The following is a 17,554-nucleotide window of genomic DNA, read 5'->3' on the forward strand; positions in this document are numbered from 1 at the left end:
TATATCGGAAGAAAAAAAAGCTAGCGGTACTACCTATTTAAGCAAAGGACCATGAATATCATTAGAAACTACGGACTCACTATGTTGTATTGACTCTCATACTTACTTATAGTACTGTTTCTGTAAAGCACTCATCTCAATTCTCAAAATTTGTTCCACTTTAGCAGGCAAAGACTTTTCCACATCTTTCTTCACTCTTCTAAGCAGGAATGGCTCAAGTTCTTTGTGAAGACTAGCATAACCATATTCTCTACCTTTGCCATGCTCCTCTTCAAACTCTTCCCAGGAGGAAAATCTGGAAAAAAAAGTTGATAGGTACTTTTTTGGGCAGATTTTGACATGTATAACAAAGCCCTAGGGCAGGGATGGCCAACGCCAGTCCCCAAGGGCTACCAACACGTCAGATTTTAAGTATATCCCTGCTTCAGCACAAGCGGCCCAATCAGTGGCTCAGTCAACAGCCACTGATTGAACCACCTGTGCTGAAGCAGGGATAGCCTTAAAACCGGACTAGTTGGTGGCCCTTGGCGACCGGCGTTGGTCACCCCTGCCCTACCCCTAACCAAGTACAGTACAACACTGGAGAGCTACGGGTACCAGAAACAAAACATGGGCCTCACCAGGGAGACCAACCTGATTCATACAAGGTGTACAAACTGGCAGTTTGTAAGTTAATTAGAAATCACAAAAATAAAACTGCAGCATTTTTCAACACTTAAAATTCCAAAACAGAAAATAAAACTATAAGGATTGCAAATGTTTACTTTTCAAGGGATCAGTACTTAAAATAAATAAATAAAAAATATTTAAAAAAAAGTTAATGTCAAAACAAAATAGTTTGCAAATCAACAATATAGAAGTGCAAAAAATAAACATTTCCATATACAAAATAACTTACTTTTGTGGCATTATGAAGTGAAGCAAAGACCAAAGCTCTTTAAGCGAGTTTTGCAAAGGAGTTCCAGTGATAAGAAGACGATGATTAGACTTGAAGTCAATCAGGGTCTTGTACAGTAGCGAATCATCATTTTTTAAGCGATGAGCTTCATCTACTCCTATGAAAGCCCAGTTAACACCACCTAGAAAAGACTAAGAGAAAAAACTGTCAACGTTGTTTTGATATCAAGAAAACCCCAAAAAAGGTGCAGACTTGGGGTAGACAATTTATTTATTTTACATATTATAAAGTTGAAAACAAGAGCATTCAGGCCAGGCAAGTAACAAGAAACTTCCTAAGCATTATCAGTGTTTAATACTTTTTCCAGATTAGTATCTAAAGTGTATACATATACATACACCACCTGGGTACATGCGATTTTTTATCTGACGTATTGTAAGTGAGCATTTGTCTAGCCCTATTTTTATCAATGACTTTTTTTCATTATAATCACACTATGGAGCGAGCGTGTGAATCTAATCTTTGTTTTCTAGAAATCATCTTAATGTGGGTCATGTTTGAAGCAGCCCTCCAACTTCAAAGTTTTCTTTCACATTATTCAAGAATTTGATCATTCACTATATTTTTTTCACGATTTTTGCACCATTCCCTATTTACCTTTTATGGTTTATATGTGCATTACATTTACGTATAATTGATGGTTAACAACCCTTAATCACTGTATTTACATACATGAATTACTATTTATAATTGTAGTGCTACCATCACCCCATCCTGCATATGTATGTGTGAGCGTGTATGTATATATATGTAGGGCTCGACAAATTATACAAAAAGCTACTCGCCAGACAATAAAGGAACTTGAGATATATAGATATATATATTAAAAAGTATTTTTTTTTTTAATGGCGAGTGCTGCCCCTTTCACCCCTACACCAGTTTGTTCCTGATGGTTCAAAATGCCTGTCCCGAGGGCCAAATTGGAAGCCGCGACAGATAACATTGCAGCTACCCAATGGCCCGTGTAACGCGAGATATTTAAACATGTGCATGCGTGCGTCTTACTGGATAATGACGGGAGAGGTGCTCGGATGGCCGCGGCACCTGGAGATTCCAAGCGCCCTGTTGGACTACCCGGAATAAAGTCAGATACATGACTGACTTATGTTTCACATCATAAACTTTAGCCTGCTTTCACTATATATACACTTTGTAAGCCATTATACGATACATAGCTACGTTAGGCCGTATATACTAATAATGATCTACTAGATGAAGGAGATATTTTTAGGGGTAGCTATCTCCCCCAGCCCCGATTTAAATAGGGAATAGAACAGATATATTTATAACATATCAGCCAGTTCGTGCTGCACCATCCTTTACTAATCTCTGCGAGACAACAATTTCACCATACGTTTGTCTCCTGGCCTAGGGCCAAACTCATGATTGCTATCATTCAGTAGGGCCGGTCCCAATATTATCTATTTCAGCCTTTTCCCCAGGACACATTATCCCTCTTTATGTGCGTCTTTATAGGACTCCATCTAGCGACTTGCTATTGTACATACTATTTATGGCTCTCAACTAATTACCAAGGATGGAACTAACATTTTGTATATATTTTGTGTAAATATTGAGTAATATGCCTTATTTTAGAGATACCCTATTAAAGGTTACATTTTAATCAATACATATTACTCACCTTGCTTTTTTTGAGTGTAGTATAGAGCAGGTGTGTGTGAAAATTTCTAAGGGGGTCGCCGAACCAAGCCCCGCACGCTTCCCCACAACATTTAAAGTGATTGCCATGGGAGAGCGCGGGGCTTCTGTAACTGCCTCTTACCTTCTCTCCGGCTTCTCCTCCCGCATATTCTCATAGTGATGACGTGTTGCCACGACAACGCGGTGTAATATGGTGACCCACTGCCATGTTGCCGCAGAGATGCCGGAGAGCAGGTAAAAGGGGAGCGACGTAAAAAGCTTGTGCACCCCCTGGTACAGAGAGCATCTTTCTCTTACACTTACATTATAGTGCAATAATAACCCAATTCTATCCAAAAATTAACAAATTAAATACAGGCATACCCCGGTTTAAGGACACTCACTTTAAGTACACTCGCAAGGACATATTGCCGAATAGGCAGATGGCAGCTCGCGCATGCACCTGTCAGCACGTCCTAAACAGCAATACCGTCTCCCTACCTGTACCGCAGCTGTGCGCAAACAGGGAGACTATAGAACCTGTTACAAATGTGTTATTTACATCAGTTATGCACGTATATGACGATTGCAGTACAGTACATGCATCGATAAGTGGGAAAAAAGGTAGTGCTTCACTTTAAGTACATTTTCGCTTTACATACATGCTCCGGGTCCCATTGCGTACGTCAATGCAGGGTATGCCTGTAACACTTCTCCAGAGGTAAATCATACATGGTGGAATTGCTAAGATCATATGGAAAGAGTAGATTTCAATAAATCCAGGGCTACTACACCCCTAATGTACTTGATTAGCCATATGGCCATTTTATGCCTCATGGGGAGACTCTCGCACGGTATGCTGCTGCAACAGCTCATTACACTGAACAGACATTGGGCTTGGCAGGGAGCTATAGAAGGAGGCCGATACCTATAACCATTTGAAGAAAAAAAAACACCCCTTATTTTTCTCCGTATTATAGCAAGTGGTAATGAGAGGCAAGTACCACATTTAGTGTGTGAGAACAGGCAAGTCCGAAATGTTGCACCCCATGTCATTAGTTACCTATAACCCTCTTTTATTGGGTTTAAATATACCACTAGTCCCTGTGTTCGGTATTCAGGGTGTAGTAACCCTGGATTTCTAGACAGACACTCTACGTATGCCCTCTTGGCAATTCCTTCACGCATGATTTTACCAATGGATAAGTAGTATTTACTTTGTTTGCTTCTCTGGATAAAAATGGGTTATTGCACTATATCTGTTGTGAGTTCTGTACATAGATATTGATTGTGTTTAGTTATTCTATGGAGACATTGTAACTCGTTTTGTATACAGTAATCTATTTGTAACTCGTTTTGTATACAGTAATCTATTTCTAACAAGATTTAACATAAGCAAGAATTATTTCATGTTTTTGTGTGCTCTTTTTGAGTGCTGGGGAACGTACTATTTTTCTAGTAAAATGGGACTCCTGTAAGCCACATTTTAGATTCTGGACGAACTCTATAGCGCTCATCGAAAAACTCTAGTGGGGGAAAGGAGGGCAACACTAACAAAATGTGCAGGTTTGCAAATATAAAAGTTTGTGCGAAAATCTGTGAGGATGAAATTTGACACGAGCCGATATCTAGCCCCATTGGTTTCAATCTAAAAGGGGAGGAAAGAATGCAACAGCAATTCTAATACTGAAAGTTAAAATTGCTCTTCCAGTAATGAGTTCTAAGCAACCATGCAATTTCAGATCTTTAGCATTCTTTGTAATGTTAAAATATTTCTGTGGTGCAATTGTTTGAGTCTACACACAAAACAGAATTTGCGTCATAAGGTGGAACGCAGGAATTTAAAAACAATGGCCTTTACATTCCATGTGTTCACTATTGAATGGTCTTAAACATTCCTGCATTTCTCCTGACAACACTTAAAATCCAGTTTTCCGTTTTCCCTTTTCCCCCTAGTATTAGTATTAGAGAGGCGTAGATGTAAAGATTTGTGGGGCACGGGTTGCTACAAACTGGAAAACAAACAAGTGGAATTGCGCAGTTCCATTTTAACTGGACACGGGCTAAAGAAAAGGGGCTATATGAAGTGATTTTACCTTCCGATACCAGACATCTAAAGCAAGCACTGGCGGATCTACAAAGCTAACCAGCTATTTAACGTCAAATGCTTTCTATAGCAAAGGGACTTTATGATGATGAAACTGCGAGTTCAGTTGTACAGGTTCAAGAGTGGGAAGAGCGGCCCTGTGCCGGATGGAGGTGCCGGTGTGATGTAAATGAAAGCACCTTGCATTTCAGCTCTGAAAAAGTAATATGTCAAACACAAGGGAAACACACGTATGTCTTACCTTGTCCTTAAGTAAAATCTCATAAGTTGTTAAAAGTATATTGAATTTTAATCTCTTCGTCTGTGGATGCATCCATTCATGTGTTCTGATCTAAAATTAAAATCAATAGGGTTTGAGGAAAATGCATGGTTTACAGTTAACAAATAAGTCAGACTTACGTTGAAGTCCAAGTAAAATAAAATATATGTTTGCATCTTAATACTACCCTCCTTAGTAACAAATTAAAAAAAACAAAAAACAAAAAAAAACCTGGTCTTTAATACATTGTTGCATGATATTAGTTAAATGATTCTTGATATAGGCCTTCTAATGCTTTAATTATAAATATTGAAAGTCTATGAGATCCCATATTAAATGTTATTTATTTTATTTATAAAATGCTTTAACCAGGAAGTAATACATTGAGAGTTATATATACACGCACAATAAGAGATAATATGTTATAGGCGTATGTAACAGTTACAGACCAAGATGAACATTGCGCCTAGACTCAAGTGATGACCAATCTAGTTTTGAGCATTTCGCAGTGATGTGTGTTGTAGTTGCATTGGAGGACAAAACGGCATATTGAATTGTAGAGGGTATCAAGTTTGCCAAGGCGGGTTCGGGGTGCCGAGATATATACTATGTCCCCATAGTCCATAATTGGTATTAGTATCTGCTGTGCGATACGCTTTCTGACCAGCAGACTTAGGGAGGATGTGTTCCTATAAAGTACCCCTAGTTTGACAGGGTATGTAGGTATGTATGTATAGCGCCATTAATGTACATAGCGCTTCACAGTAGTATTACACGCGACGATCATAAATCAGTTGTGCGCAAAGTGGGGTGGGGCGCAGCTTTGCAGAGGCCCCGCGTTCTTCCGCAAGGCATCTAAATGAAATGCGGGGGGATCGCGTGAGGCCTCTGCAACTCCAAACGTACCTTCACTCTGCCGGCGTCAGGATTTGTGTCCATGGCAACGCGGTATCAAATGACGCCGCAGGTTCATGTGTTGTGACACGCGTCAAATAACGCTGCGGGTCACGTGACGTAACCCCGGGGCAACTTGACGTCGCACGAGGTAAGGAGGGGGATGCGCATAACAGAGGAAAGGAAGGAGGCAGGGGGGACGAAGCAAAAAAAGTTTGCGCGTCCCTGATATAAACAAACACAAGCAACAGATCATGGGAATAAGTGCTTCAGACATAAATGTAACATTGTGGGAGAGGAGTCCCCGCTCCGAAGAGCGTACAACCTAATTGGTAGGAAGAACGTACACCGACAGTAGGAGGGCATTCTGGTAAGTGCGTCTGCAGGGGGCCAAGCTTGATGTATCATGTGTATAGTATTAGCCACGGAGCTACTCATATGCTTCTTTAAGCAAGTGTGTCTTAAGGTGGTTAGAGAGGGTGCTAGTCGGGTATTGAGGGGAAGGGCATTCCAGAGGTGTGGAGCAGTCATTGAGAAAGGTTTAAGGCGGGAGAGGGCTTTAGAAACAAAGGGGGTACAGAGAAGACATCCTTGAACAGAACACAAGAGTCGGGATGGTGCGAGAAATTAGGGCTGAGATGTAACGAGGGGCAGAAGAGTGTAAAGCTTTAAAAGTGAGGAGAATTGAGTGCGAGATGCATTATTTGATGGGAACCCAGGAGAGTGATTTCAGCAGGGGAGATGCTGAGAGGTTTAGGAAAGAGAAGAGTGATTCTGGCAGCAGCGTTTAGGATAGATTGTAGGGGAGACAGGTGAGAGGCAGGAAGGCCGGACAGCAGGAGGTTACAGTAATCAAGATGGGAGAGAATGAGGGCCTGAGTCAAAGTTTTAGCAGTCAAGTAACAGAGGAAAGGGTGTATCTTTGTAATATTGCAGAGGAAAAAGCGCCAGGTTTTAGATACGTTTTGAATGTGAGAGAGGAGTGGAGTGTGACCCTTAGGCAGCGTGCTTGGGCTACTGGGTGAATGATAGTACTTCCAACAGTAATGTGGAAGGAGGTAGTTGGGCCAGGTTTGGGAGGAAGTATGATGAGCTCTGTTTTGCCATGTTAAGTTTGAGTCAGCAGAGGGCCATCCAGGATGATATCATAGAGACACATTCAGAAACTTTGGTCTGTACAGCAGGTTTAAGGTCAGGGGTTGAAAAGTAAATGTGTGTCGTCAGCATAGAGGTGATATTTAACACCAAAAGATGTGATTAGGTCACCTAGAGAAAGTGTGTACAGAGCCCTGGGGTACCCCCACAGAGAGATCGACAGAGGAGTTACCAAAAAAGACACTGAAAGTACGATGGGAGAGTTAGAAGATCAAGGATAGAGCTTTGTTATGAATACCAAGAGTATGGAGAATGTGAGGGAGAAGAGGGTTGTCCCAGTGTCAAATGCTGCAGAGAGGTCGAGTAATATGAGCAGAGTGTAATGAACTTTGTCTTTGGCAGCATGGAGGTCATTAGTTATTTTAGTGAGGGTTGTTTCAGTCGAGTGACCAGTGCGGAAGCCAGATTGTAGAGGGTGTAGGAGAGAATAGGTGTTGAGAAAATGGAGCAAACAAGAGAATACAAGACGTTCAAGGAGTTTAGAGGCAAAAGGCAGAAGGGAGACAGGTCGATAGAAAGAAAGGTAGGGTCAAGTTTGCTGTTTTTGAGTAATGGTATGACTGTTGCATGTTTGAAGGAGGGGGGGAAGGTACCAGAGTAGAGGGAGGAGTTAAAAATCTGTGTGAGCATAGGGATTAGTAGGAGCAAGAGGTTTCAGCGGATGGGAGGGAATTGGGTCAAGGATGCAGGTGGTAGAGGGAGAAGAGGAGATCAGCAGTGATACATCCTCCTCCGAGACAGCGGAAAGAGAGTTAAGGAAGGCAGGAGGAGGGTATCAAATGTGGAACCATATGACCAAATATTTAAAACTAGTAACAGGGGCTAGGGTGGTATTAGAGTTGGTTCTGATATGGAGCTCAGTCATTGCAAGCTTTAAAAATGTAGCCTTGGTCCCAAATACCATTGTTACAGTCTTGTCAGTGTTTAAAAACAGTTTGTTTTGGGTAATCCAATTTGTAAGTCTCAAAAAGTCAGATTGACGTATGTGTTCATGGTCGGAGAGGCTAGGGCTGGGAGCATATAAGATTGTGTCATCCGCATACATGTGTATTGAAGCTCCCTTACAAGCTGTAGGAAGATCATTGATTAACTCAGAAGAGTAGGAGCCCGAGAAGGAGCCCCAGGACAAAGCCTTGTGGAACACCACAGGTGATATCCAAAGGGTTGGAGTTAGAGCCCGAGATAGACATGTTGTGATCTACCTGATAGGTAGGAATTAAACCAATTTAAAGCATGCTTCCCTATTCCAGAGCTCTGGAGTTTATATAGCAAGATAACATGATCAACAGTATCAAAAGCCGTTGCAAAATCTAGGAATATTGCACCAGTGAGTTGTCCCAGTTCCATTCCACACTGGATCTCATTGCAAACTTTTAGGGTGGTAGTTACCATGGAGTGCTTGGGGCAGAGCCAGATTGGAATTGGCTAGGGAAATTTGTCTTGGTATAGTAAATCACTTTATTAGGAGTGAACACATTTTCCGATGACTTTGGGTAGTATTGGGAGAAGAGAGATTGGCCTGTAGTTTGAGACAGTGTTTTTGTACACACTTTTGAAGATTGGGACTACTACAGTTTTCCAGGTCTTAGGGATATACGTCCACATTGGCTGCTTAGTTTTAATTTGAGGAGCACTTGTGTAATCCTCTTCAGATACGGAGACAAACTGAAAATTGTGGGCAGTGTTGGGAGAGGGTGGGGCTATTGTGGTACTCTCAGAATGAGGTTCATGTTTATAGTTTGGGTTGTGTTTCGCTAATAATTTAGCAGCACACCCCACAAAGTAATCATTGAATGCATTTGCAATGTTAGTGGGATTTGTCAGAGTAATAGGCCCCTTAATGATATTACATGGTTCTTGACGGTTAGAAGGCTGGTACATATTGTTGATGACTTTCCAGAAGTTAGCTGGATTTTATGTAATCTGGTGAAGATTGTAAAAGTAAATAGCACTTTTGCGTGTCTTGTTTGCCTTGTGCACATATTCCGCAGGCATCTGTAGTTATTAAGTTCTTTGGTAGTGCCAGTTACTTTGTAGCTTTTCCACAAGGCATCCCTGAGATGGCAGATCGCTATAAGGTTGGTTGTAACCCACGGAAGGTGCCCCCCCCCCCCCCGTACTCTTATTCTGCATAGTGGAGCATGGATATCACATAATTTTAAGAACTCGGATTAGAAATAGTAGAGTGCAGAATCGGGGTCGGGAATAAAGTCTATTCCCTGAAATGTAACTTCAGTTATGCTCTAATAAAGCTTTATAGATTAATTTGTGTCACTTACCATATTTCTACTGTTGATATCACCTAAATAAACCACAGCATTCATCAAAGGAGCCCAAATCTGAATTTCTCTTTGCCAGGAGGTTAGTGTAGAAAGTGGAACGACTATTACGAAAGGTCCATAGAGCTGATGTTCATGGAACAAGTAATTTAGAAAGGAAATAGTCTGAATTGTTTTTCCCAAACCCATTTCGTCTGCTAGAATACAACTGTTTCCTCTGAAAAATGAATGGAAAAAAAATAGTAAGAGACAGCAATATTTTTTGCAAGCAGTTATCCAATAAAACAATCTTTACATATATAAAGTAACTTTTCATACATTACAAATAAACAGTGAATTCACCAGCTACCCCAATACCAATTAAAAGTAATTTAAGATGTTGAGTGCTCAATTAGACTACCTGCTAGAAATGAACGTGTGCTTTGTATTGAAGCATTATTTTTGACTGCAAAGGCAATGAGAAAATTCACCCCTAATCCGGCGCAACACCGCGAGGGTGAAAATATATACTGTATAAATATATACTGTATTATAGTTGTGTAATATAAATATATATATATATATATTAGTAATTTGAGTTATATATGAAAATTGTGTAACTAGTGACAATACACTCACATGGAGTGCATATAAAACACAAACAGGACTCTAATATGGCAAGACCACAAAACTCAAAATCAATTATAGTCATCGTATCGGAATGTAATTAATATACCCTTAAGTCTGCTATGGAAAAGGCCATGAGGTTGCTTGCCTGTGCTGGATAAGATTTTGGTCTCATTCATTTGAATAGTGTGATCTCTTCTCCCTCACTGGGAAGCGGTTTCATAGTATATTGAATGGGGGATCTACTGTAAGTGAGGACAGGAGTCTGTGAGCAGGATTAATTGTTGCCATAAACCAGAAGCTACTCATTACTTCTACACAAAGTACTACCTTACTGTTTATAACATGTTTAATTATTTGACATTTTACTTCTGACAAGGCATTGTAGAATGTCACAATAGCCCCCAGCACTGAACTGGCTGACAATATCACCGTTTATAAATAGTGACAGCCTCACAGCCGGATGAGATGTAAAAATGATGAACTCCAAAATGATTAACATTGTTCAGCTCTGGGAATGTGCCAACATCTTTGCACTGATTTCCATACAGGTTTGTGCTGATCAATGAGAGCAGTATAGCTATACACAAAAATCAATGTCATCATTGGACAAAAACATTTGAAAATAGCATAAGTATCCTTACTTGCACCAGGAATGAGCTAGCCAGTTTAGACCATTCAACTGATAGTCCCGCAGCTCCAGTGTGTCATTCCCACCAATATACGAGGGTTGCTTTTTGAGGGCTACAAATCTTGGCCTCTGTTTTAAAACCTACAGTATAAACAAACAATATTTAAATTTCAATGGTTCTGTTTCTACCCAGATATAGGTGTATGTGTGCATGTGTACACCTACACGTTGATCTGTAATACATTTATTTGTCATCAAGACAGGATTACCATTCTCCTTGTTTCACTTTGACCAAATGTAAGCTCACTTCACAAATATATAATCTGTAAGTGTCAGATCAATCAAGACAGGTAAAAATACCAATAATTTAAAGAACGGTCTAGTTAAGCACACTGCTTCTAAAATAAAAGCACTACATTTCAAAACACCTTTGTACTTTAATTTATTGACAAACTTTACCCACTACAAAAAAAAACAAAAAAAAACAAAAAAAAAACAGCCCACTTTGGACTGAAAGATGTCAGCACAATGGAATTCTTAAAAGATGCAGTCCCACTTAGTTGGACAAAAAAATAACCTTTTGCAAAGAATTTAACAATCTAAGCATGCTAAAGGCAAATATTTGGTTTAAATTCTCTCCCTGATAATTACACAAAGCATTTCTTATGGTTCTCGAAATTGAAGTGTTTGTTAATCAAGTGATTTCTTTATCCTCGGCCCAAGCGGTCATTACCAGAGGGTCAATAAATACCGTATAAGGAGAAGTGGGGGGGGGGGGGAGGGGGGCGGGAGAAGAGAGAAGAAGCTTTGTGTGTGCAAACTGTTGTTGAACGCAATAATATCACACAAATGGAAGTAGCCAGGTGTATGATCTGTGTGATCGGTGTGATTTTAAATTTACTCACAAATCACTAATATAAATGGCAAAACATAAGTGAAAATCCTAACCGTACCTGCGCGGAGCTCAATTCTCTCACCCTTAGAGAAAATGCAAAGTCAAGAGGAAAAAAAAAAAGGAACTTATAGCGCAAGGACAGGAAAGACAAAAAACAAAACCGTGTATTCTGTAAAGTGTAAGAGCAATCCCCACTCAATAATATGTACTTGCATATTGATAGTGCAAGAAGCTGAATTTGTCCAAAAGGACATATTCAAATTGAAGGGCACAATATGACACGGTTACGTTAATTATCCAGTAACCAGAGCGAAACACCTAGGGTGAGGAAGAACGCTAGAGAGCCCAGATGATCGATAGCTAAACATCGCGAGGCGAGACAAACAACCAAGTGATGCAGAAGTACAGGTAAACCCCGTTATAACGCGGTCCTCGGGGTCCACCCCGAGACCACCGCGTTAGTAACGGGGTCGCGGGAAAAAAATGGCCGCCGCTTCACCGCATATTCACCCCGCGGGACAGGAGATGGGAGCGGGGATGTCCCTCCGGTCCCCGCTTCCCCCTGTCACCGCGTGACAGGAGATGGGAGGGGGGGATGTCCCTCCGGTCCCGGCTTCCCCCTGTCACCGCGTGACAGGAGATGGGAGGGGGGATGCCCCTCCGGTCCCGGCTTCCCCCTGTCACCGCGTGACAGGAGATGGGAGGGGGGATGCCCCTCCGGTCCCGGCTTCACCTTCTCCCCACCGTTGTCCCCGCTGCCTGCGCAGGAGGAGGGGGGGGGGGCGGGAGCGGGTGTGGGTGTAAGTGTGTGAGAGAGTGTGTGTGTGTGAGAGTGTGTGTGTGCGAGAGTGTGTGTGTGTGCGAGAGTGTGCGCAGTGCGCCGCAGTGTGCGCAGTGTGAGCAATGAGCAGTGTGCAGTGTGAGCAATGAGCAGTGTGTGTGCAGTGAGAGAGTGTGTGCGGGGTCGCGGAAAAAAAATGGCCGCCGCATCAGCGCATATTCACCCCGCGTGACAGGAGATGGGAGGGGGGATGTCCCTCCGGTCCCGGCTTCCCCCTCTCACCGCGTGACAGGAGATGGGAGGGGGGATGCCCCTCCGGTCCCGGCTTTCCCCTCTCACCGCGTGACAGGAGATGGGAGGGGTGATGCCCCTCCGGTCCCCGCTTCACCTTCTCCCCACCGTTGTCCCCGCTGCCTGCGCAGAAGGAGGGGGGGGCGGGGGCGGGAGCGGGTGTTGGTGTGTGTAAGTGTGTGAGAGTGTGTGTGTGTGAGAGTGTGTGAGAGTGTGTGAGAGTGTGAAAATGTCTGAGTGTGCGTAAGTGTGAGCAGTGTGCAGTGTGCGAGCAGTGTGCAGTGTGCGAGCAATGTGCAGTGTGCGAGCAATGTGCAGTGTGCGAGCAATGTGCAGTGTGCGAGCAATGTGCAGTGTGCGAGCAATGTGCAGTGTGCGAGCAATGTGCAGTGTGCGAGCAATGTGCAGTGTGCGAGCAATGTGCAGTGTGCGAGCAATGTGCAGTGTGCGAGCAATGTGCAGTGTGCGAGCAATGTGCAGTGTGCGAGCAATGTGCAGTGTGCGAGCAATGTGCAGTGTGCGAGCAATGTGCAGTGTGAGCAGTGCGAGCAGTGTGCAAAAAAAAAAAACAATCGCGGTATAACGGGGTTTACCTGTATTTGGTACTGAATGCCACAGCCGCAGAGGCTGGAAGAACGGGCCTTTGATGTTTCACCGAGCCGGGTGTTCTCAAATCTGCGCTTATTGGCCACCAATGTGTATGTAGGTGCACTGTGCAATTTTTATGTTTTAATTGTTCTATTAAACTACATTACGCCGTATGCGGTTTTGCAAATTCTCTTCACATACCGGGTCTAAACCATATTTAAGACGGAGATCTGCAGAGGGGAGGAGATGCCTAGCAGCCTTTTCATCTGATCCTTTGGACAAATACAGCTACATGCCACATCCAGAAGCTTTCCTCTGAGTTCATACTACACAGAGTGGGGATTGCTCTTACACTTTACAGAATACACGGTTGTTGTTTTTCCCTGTCCTTGCGCTATAGGTTTCATGTTCCTAAACTCATTTGGAGTTTAATAACTTGCTGATGTGGACATAAAACACTGACCCCAATAGAAGTTTAGTCGACACTGCCAAATATAAAATTACTTTACCGCTTCAACTCTTATTTTAACTTCTAATGTTGCTACTATTCTATGTTAATAATCAACTGCCATAATAGCACACAAAAGAAGTTTATTTGTTTACTGCTAATATTTGAGGTCACTTTCCCAGTTGTGCTCCACTTGGCACAATTCAATATATAAAAAGATTACTGTGCGACTGGGTTTTGAGCTTGGTAAAACGGTGTATGTCAAATTGTAAAATAATCAATTGCTAACATACAGGTTTTATTTTTTGACCTGGTACTTTGCACTAATAAGTAAGCACGCCGAAACATAAAAAATGGTTTACAAATCAATAATGAAAAAGTGCATTATTTTTTAACTCTAATTGCTAATAAAAGCTCAAAACTTTACGAATACAACACAAGTGGAAAGAACGGCGGTGCATCTGCTGCTGAAGAAAAACTTGGCAGTATTTGGTCATAGTTTTTCTTCAGCAGCAGATGCACCGCCGTTCTTTCCACTTTGTTTCCAGATACGCCTGGGTAGGAGCACGCCGACAGGACCAGGAAATCCCACAAGGTCAGCAGTGAGTAACTTACAATTTGTTACTTCATTTATGTGATCAGTCCACCATTTACCACCCAGACCACCACATAAAATGTACCTATTATAGGCTAGTGGTGTATGTATGGGTTGTGTTTAAGGATTATTACAATTGGACATTTGGATTCCTGTGTTTTATAAACTGTCTATTGCAATGAAGATAATGATGATTTATATCAAGGCATAGTCTTCTCCTGGCAAGCATCACGAGGAGTGTACCCCTTTTACTTTTCGTATAATACAACACAAGGAATGCAGCTTTAACATTAAGTCGGTTTACAATTAAAAACTTGACCAACTAAATGTCTTTCCTATTAAATGATATAAATACACGTACAATACTTTGTATGTGTGTAAAAAAAAAAAATGTCAAGCTCAAAGGGTGATAAATAACGGCTTTCACTCACAAGATTATGGCAATTTGACATAACCCCCAGATAAATCAATAACAATGTTAAAACAAAATCCTTACAAGTGCAATTACGCGTCGCATCCAACCGTTTGTGTATATACGACTTCATTACCAACAGTGAACTGCAAACACCCACACAATTTTAAGAATATTTACCACTCAAAAATCAAATGCCCATGAAGTTCCATGTTGAAATACTCCAAAAGGACCAGAAATATAGGACATTAGTTCTAAAAATGGGAAGTGGGTATGTTTTACATTAGGGACCTTCTATATCTCCATTCTGGAAAGGCCTGCTACGTGCATTTCATTTTGGAATTTTGCTCTATGAAAAAGTTCTAACATCTGTTGATGGTACATTTGACTCACTGAATTCTCAAAACACTATGAAAAATTATTTAAATAAATGGACAGTTGATGAGGCACGTTGCATTTTTGATCAGGTTATTAGACATAAATTAGAAGCATCAGAACAAGAACATTCTGGCTGTCCTATAATTATATCTACGAAGGCATAATACACAAATATGTTTTATAATGGCAACAAAAGGTTTAAAATTTACATGAATTCTTCAATAGCCTTCACATGCATGTTTATATATTTAAAAAAAAAAAAAAACAAACAAAAAAAAAAAAACCAGAAAGGCCCAGAGCAACATACAATGTGACAACATATAGTACAATACTTCAGTGCTAATCTGCTCAGGATTAAGGGTCATTTAGTTAAACCCTTTGGCCAAAGCGTTATAAGCCTGTAGCCAACATCAAGGTATGACCAATTTGCAGGTCCTAACACTACCTGGTAAAATTCTTATGTACCTCTCTTTTCTGCTGGAGGGAGAAAAACCATACTGGGTCTGTGATACACAGGCACATGATAAAAACTGCCAATTGGAAAGTGGGGCGGGGCGAGATGTAAACCCTGGGGAGGGGCCACACCTCCAAGCAACAACAGTTGCACTAACCCAGCAAACTCCAGAACCCCAAAACCCACATGCATGTATGTTTTACGCTTACCTTGCACTCCTTGAAAGGAATGGTCTTGGATTGATTCCGACTAATGTAGTCATCAATGTGTCCCTGAAACTTTTTACCAATGAGTGCACCATCCTCCCAGCTGCACTCTGAATATGGGAGCCCCTGCCACTTGCAAAAGTAATCAGGATATCCTGCCGCAGACTTCTGATTTGAATGAGCTAACAAAACACAGTTGTAAAAAGTTGCTTAAAACTGTATATTTTTATTAAACCTGTACACACCTAATGTCACTTACGTCTAAAGGTTCACCATGTAAAGAGTACGATGGCTAAGGAAATCTAATAAAAAATACTATCTGATCCTGGAACTCCCAAGCTAATTATTAATAACAAATTTCATGGACCATTAGCCACTACATAGACGTTTAGGCAACCGTCATTTATTTTACTTCTATTTGTATATTCTTTTCATTAGATCTGCAGTGGTCTATACATATTGGCGTAATATAAAGTGTTATCGTGGGTTTCAACATATCAGTTCAAATTCTATAACACTATATTAAAAAGGTGCTATTCCTCTTCTGGGATTCTCCCAATGTAAGGGGTGCGCTGCCTTACATACCGGGAAGGGTGTCGTTGGTACTTCATTGACTTCATTGTATTTAAATCATCGGGGGCACTTCGGCCAATAGGAAGGAGCGACAGATATACGGGAGTTTTAAACAATAATAATAGCCCTCAATTTTGTTTCCCATTGAAGGGATGTAGCAGTAACAGTACTCAGTACTACTTTAGTAATCAGTATCTCAGGAACCAGAGGGCCCATGAAGCTGAAAAGAGCACATGCTTGCCATCGATGTAAACAAAATGGTTGCTTGCAGGAAAAAATATATATATAGTATGTAGAAAGAACAGCACCTTTAATTCTATGGAAACACTACAGATGTCAATGCAATGTGACAGATGATTGGGACAAACTATGTTTTCCATTATACGCAAAAATATAAAATACATGGAGATTGACAGCCTGGAAAAGCTATTCTTAAGAGCCACTCTTTATCAATATAGTTTTAAAATATGTAATAAAGCTAGCCTATTTGAAGACATTTGCAGTCTCTTATTCAATTGTTCTAATAATTCAATAAGCCGCACAAATTATATATTTAGTTTATACTTTAGTCAAATACATGCTTTCCATAAATATGATTTCCCCCTTTTTACCTTAATATTCCAAATACCATTCCCATTTAAAAAAAATAAATGAAAAAATACAGAAGCATACAGTATTATGTTACACAAACTTTAAATGTATATTTACATGTTTACTTGTCTATGCAAATATTGTATAATCATGAGCACAATACATATGATGCTGCATCGGCAATATAAAAAAAAACCAAAGCATGTAATGTTTTACATGTTTGTTACATTACATATGTGGGGTCTTTGTACAATATAAACGTGTACATTGTAAGTATACCCATAGCAGACTAAAATGGACATTTTACCTATAATTCTCTCCACTATCTGATACTGTTTATGGAGGTCATCTGTAAGTTCCTGCTGGCAATTGTAATAATCTATATCTTCAGGCGAGGCAGCTTTTAACCTGTAGGGGGGGAAGTGGCAAAACATTAGCGGCTGTTCCTCAACTTCACGTTTCATAATGTTAAATGTAACTTCGGTTTAGCAGCTGCTATTAACAATGATACTGTACGTACATTAAGAAAATGTGTAACCATCAACCATTCTTAAATTCAATTGACTGATAATTTACTAGTGTAACAAGTAGGCATTTGCTCTATCCGCTATGTTGATTATTTTGTTAGTGACCCAAATGATATATTTTCTTTCATTAGAGATCTATTACATTGGTTTTACAACAAAAGAGCATATATAAAAAAAAGTGGTCTTCTGTTAATACTGTAAGCCACATTTGGGATTCCCTCCTTAAATACCAACAGGCTGCAATCATGGGTATAACCATGCAATTTCAACCATGTACAATTATAT

The 17,554-nt window shown here is 40.8% G+C and overlaps 1 protein-coding gene across 4 annotated transcripts in view; it reads right to left on the reverse strand.

Annotated features, from left to right (window-relative positions):
* The window catches only part of CHD1 (chromodomain helicase DNA binding protein 1), an 81,806-nt gene that overhangs the window by 24,036 nt on the left and 40,216 nt on the right, over positions 1-17,554 (reverse strand). For all 4 annotated transcript variants that reach the window (XM_075593502.1, XM_075593488.1, XM_075593510.1 and 1 more), the window contains 7 exons: positions 17,050-17,150; positions 15,582-15,760; positions 10,544-10,671; positions 9,294-9,510; positions 4,948-5,037; positions 899-1,089; positions 107-295 (listed from right to left, as the gene is read on the reverse strand). In XM_075593502.1, coding sequence (XP_075449617.1) covers positions 107-295; positions 899-1,089; positions 4,948-5,037; positions 9,294-9,510; positions 10,544-10,671; positions 15,582-15,760; positions 17,050-17,150 — 1,095 coding nt within the window. The remainder of the gene's footprint in view (positions 1-106; positions 296-898; positions 1,090-4,947; positions 5,038-9,293; positions 9,511-10,543; positions 10,672-15,581; positions 15,761-17,049; positions 17,151-17,554) is intronic.

This window comes from Ascaphus truei, chromosome 1 (assembly GCF_040206685.1).
Source record: "Ascaphus truei isolate aAscTru1 chromosome 1, aAscTru1.hap1, whole genome shotgun sequence".
NCBI lineage: Eukaryota > Metazoa > Chordata > Amphibia > Anura > Ascaphidae > Ascaphus > Ascaphus truei.